Source organism: Dromiciops gliroides, chromosome 2, assembly GCF_019393635.1.
Source record: "Dromiciops gliroides isolate mDroGli1 chromosome 2, mDroGli1.pri, whole genome shotgun sequence".
NCBI classification, from domain to species: domain Eukaryota; kingdom Metazoa; phylum Chordata; class Mammalia; order Microbiotheria; family Microbiotheriidae; genus Dromiciops; species Dromiciops gliroides.
This window is the reverse complement of record NC_057862.1, coordinates 474,735,395-474,755,588: the sequence shown is the minus strand read 5'-3', so window position 1 is coordinate 474,755,588 and position 20,194 is coordinate 474,735,395. Positions and strand designations below refer to the sequence as shown.

The following is a 20,194-nucleotide window of genomic DNA, read 5'->3' as shown; positions in this document are numbered from 1 at the left end:
AATCATCAGCATTTCTATACATGACCAACATAGTCCAGCAGCAAGAGATAGAAAGAGAAATTCCATTTAAAGTAATGGTAGACAATATAAAATACCTGGGAGTCTACTTGCCAAGACAAACCCAGGAACTCTATGAACACAATTACAAAACACTTTTCACACAAATCGAATCAGATCTAAATAATTGGAAAAATATCAATTGCTCATGGATAGGCTGAACTAATATAATAAAAAGCACAATTCTACCTAAATTAATGTACTTATTCAGTGCCATACCAATCAGACTACCTAAAATTTATTTTATAGAGCTAAAAAAATAATAACAAAATTCATCTGGAAGAAGAAAAGGTCAAGAATATCAAGGGAACTGGGGCAGCTAGGTGGCGCAGTGGATAAAGTACTGGCCCTGGATTCAGGAGGACCTGAGTTTAAATCGTGCCTCAGACACTTGACACTTACTTGCTGTGTGACCTTGGGCAAGTCACTTAACCCCCACTGCCCCACAAAACAAAAAACAAACAAACAAAAATAAATAAATAAGAGTAATAAGAAAAAAAATGTCAAGGGAACTAATGAAAAAAAAAATGCACAGGAAGGTGGGCTAGCTATACCAAATCTGCAGTTTTACTATAAAGCAGCAGTCATCATAACTATTTGGTACTGGCTAAGAAATAGACTGGAGGATCAGTGGAATAGGTTAGGCACAGGAAACACAGTAGTAAATGACTTTAATAATGTACTGTTTGATAAACCCAAAGATTTCAGCTTCTGGGCTAGAAACTCAGTGTTTGACAAAAACTGCTGGGAAAACTGGAAGATAGTATGGCAGAAAGTAGGCATAGACCAACATCTTACATAAAAAAAGGAAAAGGACCCACATGTACAAAAATATTTATGGCTGCTCTTTTTGTGGTGGCAAGGAATTGGAAATTTAGGGGTTGTCCATCAATTGGGGAATGGCTAAACAAGTTGTAGTATATGATTTTAATGGAATACAGTTGTGCTGTAAGAAGCAATGTACAGGTGGATTTCAGAGAAAACTAGAAGGACTTATACATGAACTGCTGCTGAGTGAGATGAGCAGAACCAGGAGAATATTGTACACAGTATCAACAACATTATGTGTTGATCAACTGTGATAGACTTGATTCTTCTCAGCAATACAATGGTCCAAGATTGTTCCAAAGGACTCATAATGGAAAATGCTCTCCAAATACAGAAAAAAAGAGGAACTGTGGAGTCTGGATGCAGATTGAACCATACTATTTCTATTGGTTTTGTTGTTGTTTTTCTTTTTTGAGGTTTTTTTTTTCCTTTTTGCTTTGATTCTTCTCTCACAGAATGACTAATGCAGGAGTATGTTTAATGTGATTGTACATATATAACCTATATCAGATTACTTGCTGTCTTGGGGAGGGGGGAGGCAGGGGAGGGAGGGAGAAAAATTTGAAACTAGAAATCTTATAAAAACAAATGTTGAAAACTATCTCTACATGTAACTGGAAAATTAAAAAAAATACTTTTGTGGGAAAAAAAGATGGCCCTGTAAAGGAAAGCCTACTGTTTATGAGTTAGAATATGCCAGTAAAAGACTTTACTCTGTTAATCGATACCAGCCAAAGCAGGGGGAAGCATCAGAAGCATCAGAAATATTTCTAAAGGACAAATGGGGTCTTGACTATGAGCCATTTCCTGTAGTTGCTTATCTACAGGAGATTCATTGTCATGCTATGTTCACATCCATTCAGCCAATGAGCAGCTGTGTTTCAAGGGAGGGAAAATAGACTTTTTAAACTGTTAGTCTGCCATTGGCCTTTGGACGACTCCCCCAGGGCTCTAAATCAGGGCAGACAATTTTTGTTGTCCTTGTTATACTGGCCTTGAACAAAAACTGAAATGACATTTATCAATTACATTTTAATCTAATCATAACCGCATTTTGGAGTTCTCTGGAACCTTGAGTTAGACACCTCTGTTCTAAGTCCTAGTCTCTTAAACTGTGGGCTGTGACCCCATATGGGGTCATGTAACTGAATGGAGGGGCATGAAAAATTTAGAAACAATAAAAGGTTATGTATACCTATTTTATATACCTATATAGCCAGGGTTGCATTAAAATTTGGGAAGCAGGGCAGCTAGGTGGCACAGTAGATAAAGCTCTGTCCCTGGATTCAGGAGGACCTGAGTTCAAATCTGGCCTCAGACACTTGACACTTACCAGCTGTGTGACCCTGGGCAAGTCACTTAACCCCCATTGCCCCGCAAAAAAAAAAAGAGTTAAAAGTCAAGAAATAGCCTGGCAGAAAATGATGCACGCAGAAGATGAGCCAGCAGAAAAAGTGTGGACCAGAGAAAGTTTCTTTAATGACAAGGAATATCGAGGTGCACCCTCAGAAGAGGATAGCAACGTCATGGCTCCTACATCCAAAGCTTCCAAGAAAAATATGAATTGGTCTCAGGCCGTAGAAATGCTCAAAAAGGACTTTGAAGGTAAAATAAGAAAGGTAGAGGAAAAAATGAGAGTGATGCAAGAAAGTCATGAAAAAAAAAAAGTCAACAGCTTCAAAAGCCAAATGGAAAAGCTCTCTGAAGAAAATAATTGCCTAAGAATTAGGATTGAACGAATGAAAGCTAGTAACTTTATGAGAAACCAAGAAGTCCTGCTCTAAGCTATGGTCCAGAAATAAATCATCATTTTACTTGACCACTTAAAATACACAACAATTTTATGTAAGCTCGGGGTAATGTTTTCTCTTTTGTTTCTAATACTTTTAATGATGACTACTATTTAATAGCCTTTTTTTTATCTTAAGCATCTCCTTGATTAAGTAATCCTTGACTCTTTCTTTGCCCTCACCCCTCATATCTAATCAGCTTCTAAGTCTTATCAACACCTCTCATATCTATTCCATGTTTACATCACCATGTGCTAGTAATCAAGTCTCAGGTATCCTTGTGCAATGACCTAATTGTTCTCCTGAGTTCCAACCTCTTCCTTCTTCAAGTCTATCTCCATGGGGCAGCTAGGTGGCAAAGTGGATAAAGCACTGCCCCTGGATTCAGGAGGATCTGAGTTCAAATCTGGCCTCAGACACTTGACACTAATTGTGTGGCCTTGGGCAAGTCACTTAACCCTCACTGCCCTGCAAAAATAAAATAAAATAAATCTACCTCCATGTAGCTGCCAGCTGCAATCTTCTTAAGGCTCCCAACTGATCATGTCACACCTTTATTTAAATATATATTTGTAAATGTGTGTATGTGTGTATGTATATCTCTTCCATGGCTTACTAGCTACCTAAGGATAAAATATAAGCTTCTCATCCTGGTATTTAAGGCCTTTCATTTTCTGACCCCCCTAACTACCTTTTCAGTGTTATTTTATGTTGCTCTCCTTCACAGACTCCTCATTTCAGCTAAATTGGACTAATGGCCATTCCCCAAATTCAGTCCATCTTCTGCCTTGCGTGGTATCTCTAGAGGCTATTGTCATATACCCCATAGAGTGCTTGATAAATAGTAGATGCTTTAATAAGTGTTTGATGAATGCAACTGAAGAGGCCCATTGGGCCAATGACCTTGGGAAATTATTTGCAATGACTCCCAAGTCCCTTTTTTGGGGATTGATTATCCACCATTCAGGGTTTTTTATATAGTTTATTAATAATTTAGGTTACTTTAGTCTCTGCAGCCCTTATCTTGTACTTGTCCTTTTAAAAACTAAACTTCTGTTTCACTCTTCACTCACAGACATAGAAGCTGAGGCCTTCTGGCCTGGTAAGTTTGGAAACAAAAGACTTGGCTTCAATTTCTGGCTGCTTCCTCCCTATGACTTTGGGTAAATCACTTCTCAGAATCTCAGTTTCCTCATCTCTAAAAAGATGCTAATACTACATTCTAGATCTACTTCATAGAATGGTTGTGAAGATGAGTTACAGTAATGCATTTAAACTACTTTATAAACCTTAAAACACTAAAAAAAAAGTGTCACTTAATATTACTCCCTTTGAGTCATCCAGCTTAAATGCCACCTTCTCAATGATGCTTTCATTGATCTAACCAGATAGGAGTGATTTCTCCCTTTTCTAATCTCATAGCACTTTATAAGCCATATTTGTGGGTTTAAAAGCAATACATATATAGGTTATAAATGCTGTCCATATAGTTATAACATACAATCTATGTGCATATATAAGTGAATATGCATGTATATATGTATGCACATACATATTTATATACACACATGCATGCATGTATATATGCATATATCTTTATTTTTTAATCATACTAGTTACCATTTAAATAGTGCTTTAAGGATGCAATGATCTCTAGGTTCCCTTCCAACCCCGTGCTTCTGGAAGGATTTTCATTATTCTATTCTCTCAGATGACTCAGATGACAGCTTGAACACATCTGGACTTCTTTGGCATTTTTTAGTCTCTGGCAGGAGGCAGGGTTAGAGGGTAGGGAGGTGGGAGAAAGTACCAGAAAAGGGTAAGACAACCTCAGATCAATTCATGCAAGTCTTTTCTGGTCAGGTGGTAGAGGCAGGCTGGTCCCAAACTGTCAGAAATGTGTAGATAGCAGCTCAGCTCTTAGGATGGTGAGGCCGGACTGGAGGTGGAGGAGAGGGAGCACGATACAGTACAATGAGTGCTGGGCTCAAGAAAAACGAGTTGGAGGCCCAGCTCTATTGGCACTGACCAGAGGCATCAAACCAGTCCAGTGAGGCGCTTGGGTTTCTCTGAGCCTTGATTTCCTCATCTGCCAAATGGGAATAAAAATAGTTCAACTACCTAACTCATTTCTTTGGTCGGAGCAAGTACTAAACTGTTTTTTAAATGCAATGTTGTTAATAATAATAATAATAGTGGTAGCAGTAGCTGTAAGGCAGTGCCAAGCATTTGGCCAGTGTGGACTAAAGTAGGTCCCCTGGGGGGAACAATGCATTATAGGCTTAAGTGAGGCTAAGTGGTGACTGTAAGGGGATTGTGGATGGGAGGGTGAGCCACTAGGAAATGCAACTCAGCCTCTTTGTGTGGGGGGGGGGGTGGGGAGGCAGGGAGGAGGAGAGATAATCTAACCACAAGAAGAATTGATCAAATCAAATTATCAAAGAAAATACATCATTTAAAAATATTTCTGGAGGTGCTCGACATACGCTGGCCAAGTAGGGCTCAAGAAGTCAGATCTCCTGATCTGGTCACTTACTCAGCCAAAAATCTATACTGCATGGCTTCAGCACTTGTTCCTTTAAAACAGAATCCTTTTCCACCACAAACCGTCAGCCAATGTTCACTGAGCTAGGACTTTCCTGCCGAGAGCTGCCTAACTACAGGGAATGAGTTCATTTGATTTGTAGACATATTGTAATTACTTTTCTTGACATGAAATGCAATCGAGGTACAATAAAGGAAGAAGGCATCTTTGCCTTGACCCTTCTCTCCCTCTCTCTCAAATGCAAATCTGAAACATTCATCCTTTGTGGCTCCCTGGCCTCCTGGCTACAGGGAAAGCTGTCCCCCAGCACCATTTTTTTTTCTTCTGAAAATAACATAATTGTAAAGAATTCATAACTTCTGAGTGCAATTTCAGCCTTTGCATTGATAAGGCAATAACTGAAGCAAACACGATGAGATCAAGTTACAGGGCTGAACACAAAGCACAGGCAGAGGCATTATTAGGAAGAGATGGATTGAAACAGCTTTTAAAGAACCATACCATCTGTGCAGCCAAAATGGATTTTCAGGAGACCATTAGGCCTAGTGATTAAGGGGAAGAAAACAAGCATTTGTTAAGTGCCTACTGTGTGCCAGGCACTGGACTAAGTGCTTTACAAATGTTACCTCATCTCATCCTCACAAGAACCCTGGGAGGCAGGGGATGTTATTATCCCCATTTTACAGTAGAGGAAACTGAGGCAGAAAGAGGCAAAATGACTTGACCAGGGTTACACAGCTAGTAAATTTCTAAGATTGGATTTAAATGGACTTCCTATGTCTGAACACAGTGATCTATCCATTAGGCCTCCTAGCTGCCTCTAGATTAAGAAGCCTCAGGTCATTTTCATTCACAGAAATGCTTCCATTTGACTCTTCCCTTGTCAGTTGGATTTTTTAGACCTTGGTTCCTCAAGATAGCAAATATGCATGATGGCTCTGAAAGACAGTATAGCATAGAGGAAAGAGTCAGCAGAAATCTGGGATCAAATTCTGCTTCTGAAACTTATCAGCAGGATGAACTTGGGCAAGTTACTTAACCTCACCTGACCTCAGTTTCTTCATCTGGGAAATGGGCACAAGGATAACTCTTGGATTTACTACACAGAGATGTTTTTCAGAACCATTATATTCATGTCATTTATTGTTATCAAATTGTCTTCATAAAGACTGTAAAAGAAGTGACATGGGACTAAGACAAGCATCTGAGATTTGAGATTTGGTGAGTGGAGCAAAGGGAAAGGAAGAGAAGTGCCTGAAAGTTTTATTTATTTAGATGACTTTCTTATAGGCATCCCAAATTCAACATGTCTAAAACAGAATTCAATATCTTTTCTTCCAAACCTACCTCTCTTCTGAATATCCTTGTTTTTGTCCAAGACACTAAACGTTCAATCTCAGAGTTATCTTCTGCTCCTCTCTATAACTCACCCCATGTCTTCAATCTATGGCCAAATCTTGTCAATCCTACCTTCACCACATTTCTGGCACCCATCCCCTTCTCTTTACTCATTTCGCCACCACCCTACTTCAGGCCCTTGTCACTTTTCACCAGAACATTGCAGTAGCTTCCTAATTGGTCTTCCTGACATCTTTTGTCTCTCTAATCCATCATCTTTTCACACAGCTGACAAAGTGATTTTCCTCTCTGGCCACCATTCCACTAAATTTATTGTATTCCTTTATTAAAATGTAAGCTTCTTAAAGAAAGGTACTGCTTAGTAAATGATCATCCATCCATCCATCCATCCATCCATGAATTATACTCCATTCCCAGCCTCTTTGCCTTTGTAGTGACTTATAAATCCCATACCAGGCAAGCAATCCTCCCTCACCTCTGCCTCTTGAAATCTGTGGTTTCCTTCAAAGACTTTTCTAGATTACCTTCTCCCACAACCAGCTACCTCCCCTTGTTTAAAAAATATTGTGAATATCCCTAGACATACACACAAACACACATAAATGCACACACACATACACATATGTATGTGTGTATGTATATTTATAAATTCCTTGAGATGATGGAATGTTTTGTTTCTGTCATTGTGTCCCTAGTACACAGCATAGTGCTGGCTATATACACTAAATGCTTTTTGATTGATTAATACCAAGCACTAAGGAAGAGAGTAAATGATGAGAAGAACTGCTATTGTAGAAATGATTCTGGCATTTTTGGTGGAGCTGGTTATTAAAACAGAAATGATGAGACTTAAAACCTATGAAGGACAATAAAACTATTATAGAATTTAAAATGAGCAAATGCTGTCCTAGTTTTTTTTTTTTAAACTAAAGAAGGTAGATTCTTTTAAAATATGGACTGCTTAGCTTGACTGATTCCTAGCAAAGGTCTAGAAACTATTATTAAAAAAGATGTTTTATGTGCAATTAGAAAGGGAAACAATGATTGACTACAAGTCATACTCATTTCCTTTTATGACAGGGCAACTAAGCTGGTAGACCCAATCCACTTGAATTTATTCTTTGTTTTTTCCTCTTTTTGTTGTTGTTTTAAATCATTTTTTATTTATGTATTAATTTTATTTCCTTTTTAAATTTTGAGTTTAAAATTCTTTCCCTTCCTTCCACCAGTCCCTCACTTATTGAGAAGGCAAGCAAAGTGATATCAATTACATATGAGAAACTATGGAAAACATTTCTATATTAACCATAATCACAGTAAAAAACAAACAAAAAATAAAGTAAGAAAATTATACTTTAATTTGCACCCAGAGTTCATCAGTCCTCTCTCTAGGGCACTGGGCTCTCTCTCTGAAGGTTGATAGCATTTTTTCATCAGGTGTTCTTTGGAAATGTCTTGGATCATTGTATTGATCAGAGTAGCTATGTCTTTCAGTTGATCATCATTACAACATTGCTATTACTGTGCACAAGAATCTCCCAGTTCTCTATTCCTTTTGTATCAGTTCATACAGGGGTGTTGCCTTTTTTTTCTCTGAATCCACCCCTTCTCTATCATTTCTTATAGCACAGTGGTACTCCATCATAATTATATGCCATAATTTGTTCAGCCATTTCTCAATTAATGAGTATCCCCTCAATTTCTAATTCTTTGCCACCAGAAAAAAGCTGCTATAATTTGTGTGTAATATATAAATATAGCTAAAAATAAAGATAGCAACACATTTAGATATATTTTTTCTTTTTCTTTGATCTCTTTGGAATATAGACAGCAATGGTATTGCTGGATCAAAGGGTATGCACAGTTTTATAGCACTTTGGGCATAGTTCCAAATTATTCTCCAGAATGGTTGTACTAATTCATAACTACACCAACAGTTTAGTAGTGTACTTATTTTCCCTCATCTCCTCCAAAATCTGTCATTTCTGATAAGTAAGGTGGTACCTCAGAATTGTTTTAATTTGCATTTCTCCAACCAGTAATAATTTAGAGCATTTTAAAAATATGCCTATAGACGGGGAAGCTAGGTGGCACAGTGGATAGAGCACTAGCCCTGGAATCAGGAGGACCTGAGTTTAAAATCTGGCCTCAGACACTTGACCCTTACTAGCTGTGTGACCCTGGGCAAGTAACTTAACCCCAGTTGCCTCACCAAAACAAAAGAAACAAAAACAAACAAAAAATGCCTATAGATAGTTTTGGTTTCTTCTTCTAAAAACTGCCTTTTTATATCCTTTGAACCATTAATCAATTGGGGAATTGCTCTTATTTTTATAAATTTGACTTATCTATGTATTTGAGAAATTAGAGAAACTTGCCCTTGAAATTTTTTGGTACTTCTTCATTGTGTCCATGGTGCCTTTTTAACAAAATGTAGCCTCACTAATTTTCTCTTTCAATTAGGTCTGCTTTTGCTTTTGCTTTGTCTGAGATCACGATTGCTACCACTGTCTTTTTTAACTTCAGCTGAAGCATAATAGATCCTGCTGTAGCCCTTTATTTTAAAACTGCATGTATGTCTTTCTGTTTCAAGTGCGTCTCTTGTAAACAATATATTATTGGATTCTAATTTCTAATCCATTCTCTTATTTACTTTCACTTTATGGATGAGCCCATCCTATTCACCTTAGCAGTGATGATGATTAACTGTGTATTTACTTCCATCCCATTTTCTTATATTTATCCTTCACTCTCTCTTTTGCTTCTGATCACTGACTACCTCAATCCACTCTCCTTTTCATCATTTCCTCAACCCCACATCTCTTAGCTCCTTCCCACACCCTTTCCCTATTGTGTAAGATAGCTTCCTATAAAATGTATCTGTATGCATGTATGTATTCTTCCTTCTTTGAGCCAACCCTGACATGAGTGAGGTTCAAGCATTTCCTGCCACTTCCACCCCCATTTTCCTCTCTACTATAAAAGCTCACCTTTGCATACCTTTTTATATGAGAACATTTCCCCCACTCTACCTCTCCCTTCCCCCTTCCCCCTGTGTACGATTCTTTCTCAACCTTCCATTTTTTTAGATCATCCCAACATAATTGATTCACGCCTGTGCTCTCTGTCTTTAGAGACTCCTTTCTATTTGCCCCAATAGTTTTTTTTTGTTTTTTGTTTTTTTTTTTAGTGAGGCAATTGGGGTTAAGTGACTTGCCCAGGGTCACACAGCTAGTAAGTGTTAAGTGTCTGAGGCCGGATTTGAACTCAGGTACTCCTGACTCCAGGGCCGGTGCTCTATCCACTGCACCACCTAGCTGCCCCTATTTGCCCTAATAGTGATGAAGTTTTTAGGAGTTACATATACCATCTTCCCATGTTAGAATGTAAACTGTTTAATCATATTGAATCTCTTATGATTACTCTTTCATTTTTACTTTTTTCCGCTTCTCTTGAGTCTTGTGTTTAAATGCCAGATTTTCTATTCAGCTACATTCCTTTCACCAGGAATGCTTGAAAGTCCTCTATTTCATTAAATATCTATTTCTTTCCTGAAGGATTATACTTGGTTTTGCTGGGTAATTTATTCTTAGTTGTAATCCTAGCTCCTTTACCTGCTAGAATATCACATTCCAAGTCCTCCACTCCTTTAATATAGAATCTAGAAAATGTAGTGCGATCCTGACTATGGATCCATAATATTTGAATTGTTTCTTTCTATCCACTTGCAATATATTTTTTGTTTACCTGGGAACTCTATATTTTGGATATGATATTGCTGGGAGTTTTCATTTGGGAACTTCTTTCAGGAGATGATCAGTGGGTTCTTTCCATTTCTATTTTACCCTTTGGTTCCAGGATATCAGAGTAGTTTTCCTTGATAATTTCTTGAAAGTTGATGTCTAGGCTCTTATTATGTCCATGGCTTTCAGGTTGTCCATTAATTCTTAAATTATCTCCCCTCGAAAGCATTTCAGGAAAACTTACTAGCACAACAAAAAAGCATGACATTATGTAGAATATTCTATATCTATAGTCCCCCACCTCTGCAATGAAGGGGAAGAGGTGTCTTCTCATCCCCCCTTTTTGAGGTCAAATTTGGTCATTATAATTTCACAGCATTCAATTTTTATCACTTCTTCTTTCCATTTGTATTGTTATCATCATATTGTTTTCCTAGTTGTACTTCATTCACTTTGTATAAGTTCATATAAGTCTTCCTAAGCTTCTCTGTAACCATCATTTCCATTGTTTCTTAAACAGTAATACTCCATCATGTTCTTGTTCTTGTTAGTCATTCACAAATTGATGAGCATCTACTTTGTTTCCAGTTCCTTGCTGCTACAAAAAGTGCTGCTATAAATTTTTAAAAATTGGTGGTTGATATGGGCCTTTTTCTTTTTACCACTGACTTCCTTGGGAATATATGCTTAGCAGTGACTTCTGTGGATCAACAGATATGGATGTTTTAGTTACTTTCTTCAAATTATTTCAGATTTCATATTGTTTTCTAGAATTAGACAAATTTACAGACCCACAAAAAGTGCATGAAGGAGCCTATCTTTCTGCAACCCCTTGAACATTAATTATAATCATTTTGGTCACCTCTGGCAATTTTCAGAGTAAATAAAGGGGCAGCTAGATGGCACAGTGGTAAAGCACTGGCCCTGGATTCAGGAGTACCTGAGTTCAAATCTGGCCTCAGACACTTCACACTTACTAGCTGTGTGACCCTGGACAAGTCACTTAATCCTCATTTCCCTGCAAAAAACAAAAACAAAACAAAACAAAAAAAACAGAGTAAATAAGGCAAAAGTTGATTTAATTTCCAATTCTCTTATTATTAGTGGTTTGAAGTAGTCTTTCACATGGTTGTTAATAGTGTATTTCTTCAGTCAATCAGTAGTGCCTGACACATAGTAAGTGCTTAATAAATACTTGCAATTCTTCAAAAAATTATCTCCCCTCAATCTATTTTCCAGATCAGTTATTTTTCCACTGAGATATTCCACATTCTCTTCTATTTTTTATTCTTTTGGCTTTGTTTTGTTTCTTGATATCTCCATAGTCATTAGCTTAAACTTGCCCAATTCTAATTTTCAAGGAATTATTTTCTTCACACTTTTGTACTTCTTTTTTCCATTTGGACAATTCTACTTTTAAATAAATTCTTCTCCAGTGAATTTTTGTGCCTTTACCATTAAGTCAATTCTGTTTTTTAAAGTGTTGTTTGCTTCAGTATTTTTGTGCCTCTTTTACCAAGCTGTTTATTCTCTTTTCCTAATTTTCTTGAATTCATCTCATTTTTTTCCCTAATTTTTCATCTACCACTCATCAATTTTGTTAACTCTTCCAGAAATTCTTACTGGGCTTGTTTCCAATTAGCATTTCCTTGTGGCTTCGCTTGTGGTGGTTTTCACATTGTTGTCTTCTGAGTTTATGTTTTAGTCTTCCCTGCCACTGTAGTAACTTTCATGGTCACTTTCTTTTTTGATTGTTTGCTCATTTTCTAGTCTATTTCTTAACTTTGAACTTTATGCTAAAATTGCTGTCTGCTCATCTGGAGATGGGGAGGCACTGTTCCAAGCTTCAGGCATTTCCATGCTACTGTTTTTAGAGCTAGTTCTGGGTTTTCACTGTTTCCAAGATAGTGTGATCCAGAGGGAGGTGTGCTCTCTTGGTCTGTGATCTGGTCTTTGCCCAGGAAGGACCCCTCCTCCCCTGTAGCTGCAAGTACTAGCATACCTCTTGGTCCTGTAACTCTGTCTCCTGCTGTCCTGCAGTCACAAGTGCTAGTGCTCTTCTTTGCATTGGAACCTGCAACTAGGGCCCCTGTTCCCTTGTGAACAACCACAAGTGCTAGTGCCCTTCTCTGCCCTGGAATAGTAACCTAGTAGTAGATATGGACAATAGAGTTAGGAACCTGTGCTAGCTACACCCAGTGTCAGCAAAAGGTTCTCTATTAATCTCTTTCTGATCAGTTGTCCAACCCCCTTACTGCCTCTGAGGTCAGAGTTCCTAAAACCTGCTGTTATTTTTTTGTTCCTCCTAAGGCTGTTGTGGTAGCCTAGGAAGGCCGTAGTTGTTGCTCTCACTGCATTCTGGGCCAACTCTCATCCTGCTGTCAGAGATCTCTCTTTCCAACTTCCTAGGTTGCCTTAGGCTGGAAAAACTGTCTCATTCTGATCTTTTGTTGATTCTGATGCTCCAGAATTTGATTTGAGGAATTATTTTAATGTTGTTTGGAGGGGAATATTGGTAGAGTTCAATTGGGTTGCTGCCTGTACTCTGCCATCTTGGCTCCCTTGATTTCTTCTTTAACAAAGATTTTAGCAATATCCTCCTAGACAGGATGGAGGAATGTAGATTGAGTAAAAATAACTGTGGATTGAAAACTGCTTAAGTGACTAAACTGAAAAGAATGATAATAAATGAATTAGTGTCATCCTGAAGGGAGGACTCTACATAGGGCAATGCCTCAGAGATATGTTCTTGGCTTTTTTTATTTTTTTGCTTTATTTTTAATCAGTTATCAGGTAAGTCATAGACAGCATGCTTATAAAATATGTAGACTGTGCAAATTGAAGAGGGATGGCTAAGACACTGAATAACAGAATTGATATCCAGAAAACCTTCAAATCAGCTGAACAATGAGCTGAATCTATTAAAATGAAATTTTGGTGGTGGGGTGAACAAAAACCCTATACCTGGGATCAAAAATAAGCAATATATGAACACAATGAGAAGACGTAGGGCATTCTTATACACATATTCCCTTGAAAAACATCTTGGGATCTCCAAATCCATAAAAAAAGGAACTGTGGAGTATGGATGTTGTTTGAACCATACTATTTCTTTTGGGTTTTTTATGCTGTTGTTTTTCTTTTTTGAGGTTTTTCCTTTTTGCTCTGATTCTTCTCTTATAACATAACTAATGCAGAAATATGTTTGATGTTTTATATATATATATATATATATATATATCAGATTACCTGCTGTCTAGGAGGGAGGGGAGGGAGGGAGAGAGAAAAATTGGAAATTAGAAATCTTATAAAAACAAATGTTGAAAACTATCTCTACATGTAACTGGAAAATAATAAAATACTTTTATTCAAAAAAAAGGGAAAAAAGAAAAATATCTTGGGATTCTAGTGTACTGTCAATATGAATCAACACTGTAGCTCCCCCAAAAGGTAATTCAGATATAGGCTACATTGACAGAAGGGTACTTTCTCTTATGAGAGTGGTCAGCAGTTTGCTGTACTCTGTCCTGGTCATATCATATCCATTCAAAACATAAGTAGTACCAATTCTGTGAGTAATAGCTTCAGTGGAACTTCCATATCCAAGCTCATTTTATTTCCAAAAAGGAGAGAGTATATTTCCACAAGAATATAGTACAAATATCATCATCCATATTCTGCCAATAGGGAAACTGAGGATCAAAGAAATTAAGTGACCTTCGTAAGGTTACATAGCTGGTCACCTTCTGAAATGGAATAATAATACTTCTTTTCAGCACTGTGTGATGTCCAACTTCCTCTCTGGTTTCTAGCATGTGGTACTATGTGTTTCCTCCCACAGATGTGGTGTTTAATTTTTTAAATTGGATTTAATTAGACATCTATAAGTCCTTGTAATGGTTTCTAAAAACCATCATCAGAAAGCACATTAATTACTAATTGTTTTCTCTTTTTTACTCTACAGCTCCAAACTCCCTGGAATCTTCTACAAAGATCCCTGCTCTCCCTCCAGAGCCCTTTAGCTGGAACCTAACATGGATCATGAAGGATTCTCCCCCTTTCCTCTCTCAACGTAGCCGATATGGTAAGTGAGTTTCTAAGGGATATTTTGAACAGGTATATCAGTCTCATAATTAAGGAAAATTAAGAGTAATAGCCAATGGAGTGGGTTTCAAATCACTACAATCTTGTAGTGCTCTGTGGGTCTTGGAAGCAGCCCTAGAATGGACTTGCAATTGGAACAATTTTGGAGATGGTCAAGTTGGTCTTTGGAGTTCTCCCTACTCCACTCACCAATTGACATATATCACCACCTGGTTTGGGGATAAAATAAATCTGAGATCAGAACTTGACTCTGCCACTTATTCTGTGTGTTTGTGTGTGTGTAAAACCTTAGGAAAGTCACCCAAACTTGATGGGGTTTATGTATTTTACCTGAACAATGAAGTAATTGAATTAGATGACTTTAAGGCCTTTTCCACCTTTGATTCCTATGATTCCCTGATTCCCAGTGGATGTTAAAGCACTCCCTTAGACCCCTTCTCACCCTAAGCATGTTCTCTGCATTGCTCACCTCATCTAGCACCTTCCTGCCCCCTCACCATGGCAAGGCTTCATTAGTGTCTGTTCTTTCATCAGTACCAGCACCACCATCATCCCTTTGTTGGAATTTTGCTACTTTTCTTCATCCTATGCCTTTCGGTTCAGAGGAACTCACCAGCTTCCCTGACAAAATAATCCTTCTTTGTGGTCATAGTAACATGCATCCATTTTAACTGGGATCTCCTAGAGCAATGGCATCGAATTCAAATGGAAATGAGGAACAATAGTCCATACATAAGGATCCCTTTGGGCTGCATATTGACCCAATTTTAAAATGTAACGCTGTCTATGCTTTGTTGTATTTTATTTTGTTAAATATTTCACAGTTATATTTTAATTTGGTACCAGATGCACCCAGTAGGCTGTGTGTTTCACACCTCTGTTTTAGAGATATTCTCTAACCCATCAGTGATTAAAATGACCTGGATTTCAAGGGGAGGGGAAGACTGGCACTGTGAGAAGCATTTGGATGTAGGCAGTTTGTCCAGTGTTTCATTCAAACCATAGGTCAAAGTAGTCTATCTACTTCTCCTTCAGGTAAAGTCAAGCCACTATGCTAACAGCAGACATGTTTAATTGGTGTTTGCTTCCTCATCCCTAGACTTCATCCCAAACAGAGCCAAAACTAGCAATTTGGGTACTCAAGGCAAACAGCCTGAAACATGTCTTGGGGCAAGAAGCATCAACCATGTCCTCAATCAACTTTGTAATTCATGATCTAAAAATAATTTAAGAATAAAACAAATTCAGTGGGTAAAAGGGAGAATTTGCTCACTGTAGTGATTTCTACATTATAAAATGGCAGTAAGACATAAATTAAGTTCTCTTGCCCTCTAAATGAGGATGTCATGGTGTCATTCCCTCTGGACTCATCCTAGATGATCACCACTCTGATTCTGACTCTGCAATAATAGTCATTGGCATCCTGGGAGTAATTGTCCAGAAAGTTTCACAAGACCCACTGAAACCCCAAAACATTGTTGTCAGAGATCTAAAGAGCCCTACTCATAACTTTCTCCACAGAGAGGAAAAGTGATTCTCAGGACAGGAACAAACCTGTGATGGTAGAATTTTAGAACTCATCAAAGCCACCTGTACTCTAGCCCCTTTTCATAAACCCCCAAGAGTTGGTTACCTCATGCCAGCTTTAATATTTCATGATTGTGATTTCATGATTTCAATTTAGTATACTTTCCATCTCAAACTCCTGAGCTAGATTCAGGCTTACCTTCTAATGTTTCCTAACCTTTAGCTACTCATCCCTAATACTGAGAATCTACCCATGAGATCCACTTTAAAATATCCCCCTTCACCCATGTCATGTCTGAACTCAATTTATACTCGTGTGTCTCTGACTATGCAAAATGATAGAAATAGACCGCTATCTTTGGTGGAGATAACACTTTCTCCTTTTGCCAGCATTGTGGCTCTGAGGGAAGTCAAGGCTTATAGGCTCTTATTTCTGAGCTGGTCACACATAGAAACAGCTGGACCTTGAGTCAGACCACTTAACGGCTAGTTACTCCTAAATTATTCACTGCATCTACAACTTTGAAAGAAATATTTTTTCTCTATGAGTCTCAGTTAAAGTTAAATTATTATTAGATTATTATTAAAATAGGAGTCTCTCTTTAAAATTCAGTGTGAGTGTGTGTGTGTATGTGTGTGTGTGTGTAGGAATGTCAAATTAATGAAGAGAATTAATTTTAATTTAATGCAGAATGTTTCCTAATTTCATATCTAGGTCTATGAATCTATGAACTTGAGAGCTCCCTTATCCTAAGTAACATTCTGTTTTTTCCATTTTGGAAAAAAGAAAAAATAAAGTCTTCTGGTCCAATATTGTTCAAGCACTCAGCAATAACAGGTATAATCAGTTTCACTATTATCGTTGATTCTATGTCTGATAGTGCCAAGATACCTAAATATCTTGGTGATTTCTTATCTCTCTATCACATGTAACTCAGTCAGTCAGCCAGGACCACTGGAGATGGACTTTTTGGACCAACTCCAAAAGCCTAGAGGTTAAATAACTTGTTCTACAGAGCAAACCAGTGGTGAAGTTCAGGTTAGGCCTCCTGCCCCCAATTTCTTCTATGATTTGATAGAGATATCAGGCAAGGTCCAGGGACATAAATCAACACTTGTCAAGAGCTATAGAGAAGACATTTTCTGAAATGTTAATAACTTCATTAATTTCAAGACCTCAGACTTGGACAGAGAAGTTTGACCAGACTATGCCAGCCTGAAGGAGCAATTTTTCAGGCAGTGATAAGTAACTAAACCTTAACAAGTGGATATAGGCACCTTAAGTGGAACATAAGTTTCTGTGGATATTGCCTACAGATACTTTTCCATGGGTTAAGGATTTTTTTTTTTTAGCTAGACCCAGGATTAGAATGAGGAAAATGAAACTTTATCTTAGGGTGCTTTCATCCATGAAGGACTGCTTCCTTCTTAAGAACACATACCTTCTCCCTTCAGAAATCAGTGTGCCCCACCCTGCCCCCTCACCTACAAGCCAATCCCTATTATACTCACCCTACACACACACACACACACACACACACACACACACACACACACACACACACATTTCCCCCAACGCCCAGGCTCCCAACCTTCATGACAATGAGGGTCTATCTACCTCTTCAACTGTTTTTTTCCCCCAAAGTGAAAATATTCCTAAATGCAGCTTTCCTCCTTCCAGCCAATGTTCTGGTGGGTGGCAGGCCAGAATAATCAGTTGAGAAAGTGAGCCCAGTGTGTAATGCCATGGGCATCAGAGAGCCCTGTCCCTCTCTAAGCAAGGTGTCAGCCCCGGATTGACTGCAGCTCCTTCCCCACCAGTGTTTTATGAGGAGAGATGAGGTGGAGAGAGGCTAATAAGATTTACTCACCCCCAGCCTGTAATTATCTGCTTGAGGAAAAAGTTTGACCTACCTTTTTGAAGGCTCTCCATATTTCTTCTAATTTACGTTGGGGCTTTTTATGTTGGAGGATATATATTCTCGTCAGTGGCATTTGGTATCGGATTCCAAGCTCTTACTTGTCTCGAGGTGTGAGTGACGGGGGCTTCGCTAATTTCATCTTCTGGAAGCAGAGAGCAGGCCATCTCTCCCCCGGGGCTCTGATGGAGGCTGTCTCAGAAAGTTTTTCCTTTGCCTTTTTATCATCAGCTCCTGATGACTGTGGACTTATTTATAGGCCTGTCTAAAAGACTGGGTCCCAACTGCTATCCAGATAGAAATCAGTTCCACCAGCAGCAGCAGGTGGTGAGAGATTAAGGACATTGAATTTATTGAAAAGGAGTTTTGATCACTCAGAATTCCAGGGACAAAGAAATAGAAGAACTGAAGTTCAAAATCCCCTGCCGATGGGCATTCTCTTACATTCAGCTATGCTGATGTCCAGTAAATTCAGGTCTAACAGACTAGAGGGCAGCTAGGTGGCACAGTGGATTGAGCACTGAGCCAGGAGTTAGGAACACTCATCTTCCTGAGTTCAAATATGGCCTCAGGCACTTACTAGCTGTGTGACCGTGGGCAAGTCACTTAACCCTGTTTGCCTCAGTTTCTTCATCCGTAAAATGAACTGGAGAAGGAAATGGCAAGCCATACCAGTATACCACCAGTATACCACAATGGCACACCACACCACACAGCTAGAAAATATCTGAATCCAGATTTGAACTCAAGAAGATGAGTCTTCCTGACTCCAGGCCTGGTACTCTATCCACTCAACCACCTGGCTGCCCCAGGGAGCTTCTTAGGCAACAGGAATTTATCAGGCACTTATTATTTGTCCAACACTGTAGTGAATGCCAGAGATACCAAAAAAAAAAAAAACCCAAAACCAACAACCAAAAAGCAAAACACACACACACACACACACACACACCATAAATTAAAGGTAATTTTAAAGTAAGGGACTATCAGCAAAGGGAACAAAAAAGGCCTCATGCACAAAGCAGGATTTGAGGTCACCATGGAAGGAATCCAGGGAAGCCAGGAGTTGGAGGTGACAAAGGAGAACATTCCATCAATGGGAGTATGTGTGTAGTGGGGAACATCCACTGCAAATGCACCAAATCCAGAGATGCAGCGCCTCATGTGAATAATAGCAAGTGTGCCCATAAAATTGGCTAATAGCATGCATGGAGGAGAGTCAAAAACAAGAGGCCTAGAAAGATAGGTAAGAGTCAGGTTATGAAGGGCTTAAAATGCCAAACAGAAGATTTGATATTTGTTCCTGAAAGAAATAGGGAGCCAGTGGAGTTTATTGAGTGGGGGGAGTGACACACTCAAACCTGCACTTTAGGAGTCTTAAATCACAAGCTGAAAGGAAAGTGTATCAGGAGGCAGAGGCTTGAGGCAGGCAGACCGAACAGAAGCATATTTCAGTAGTCTGGGCAAGAGCACTGTGGTGATGAAGAGATGGAGCTGTCTAAACGAGATGTAAAGCTAAAAATGCCATGATTTGACAACAGATTTGATTTGTGAGGCAACTGCCAATGAGCATTTCATACTGTTTAAGGAGTACATGTGCTACATTATTACGGCCTCTGTATTTTTCTGTTCTGTGGCAAAGCCCTAGTATTCTCAGACTAGTTGTAGCTGTACTGAGAGAGCTTTTATTGGCTATTGAATGAAACTCCCATTAAAACTTCTTCTGCTTTCAGGTCTATAGGGACTCATGCAATTTAGTGACTATTGCTTTAGGAGAAGAGGAAAAATTAGTGAATTAGTTTTTTTAATTACTTTCCCCCCTGTCCTGTTAATGTATCAATTTATTTGACAGGAAAGTCAAACTTATAGATAGCTAGCTAGATAGATATAATTTTAAAACCAATCACGAAATCAAGAAGAAAAAAAAACAAAAAAGGCCTCCCATCTCCTATGGGATTGGCATCACTGTCTCTGGCAAAGAGAAGGTTTGATCACAGTTCTAAAATTACACATTAATATGCCTGGCAGCCATCACCATCTCCACTCTCAGGAGCCAGGTTTCAAAGTGAAGTGGCTCTCTTCTCCTTTGTATGTGCCTCATCAGGGCCAAAAATAAAAAAAATAGTCCTCATCACCTGCTCTGCCAAGAGACTTTTCTTAGCTCCCTTTACATTCTGTTCTTAGCCTTGTTCTGATGAGCCATGTGATAGCATTCTTTCCTTACCCCTGACTCTGTGAGTTGGTCAATATCATAGTTGTAAGTTTCTGAGGTGGGATTCAAACCCAAACCTTTCTGTCTCCTGATGCAAGACTTTACTCACT

The 20,194-nt window shown here is 38.6% G+C and overlaps 1 protein-coding gene across 1 annotated transcript in view; it reads left to right on the top strand.

Moving 5' to 3' along the window:
* ALK (ALK receptor tyrosine kinase) overlaps positions 1 to 20,194 on the top strand; it is a 1,073,674-nt gene that overhangs the window by 262,300 nt on the left and 791,180 nt on the right. Inside the window, exon 2 of the mRNA XM_043982018.1 lies at positions 14,287 to 14,406. Within this exon, the coding sequence (XP_043837953.1) occupies positions 14,287 to 14,406 (120 nt within the window). The remainder of the gene's footprint in view (positions 1 to 14,286; positions 14,407 to 20,194) is intronic.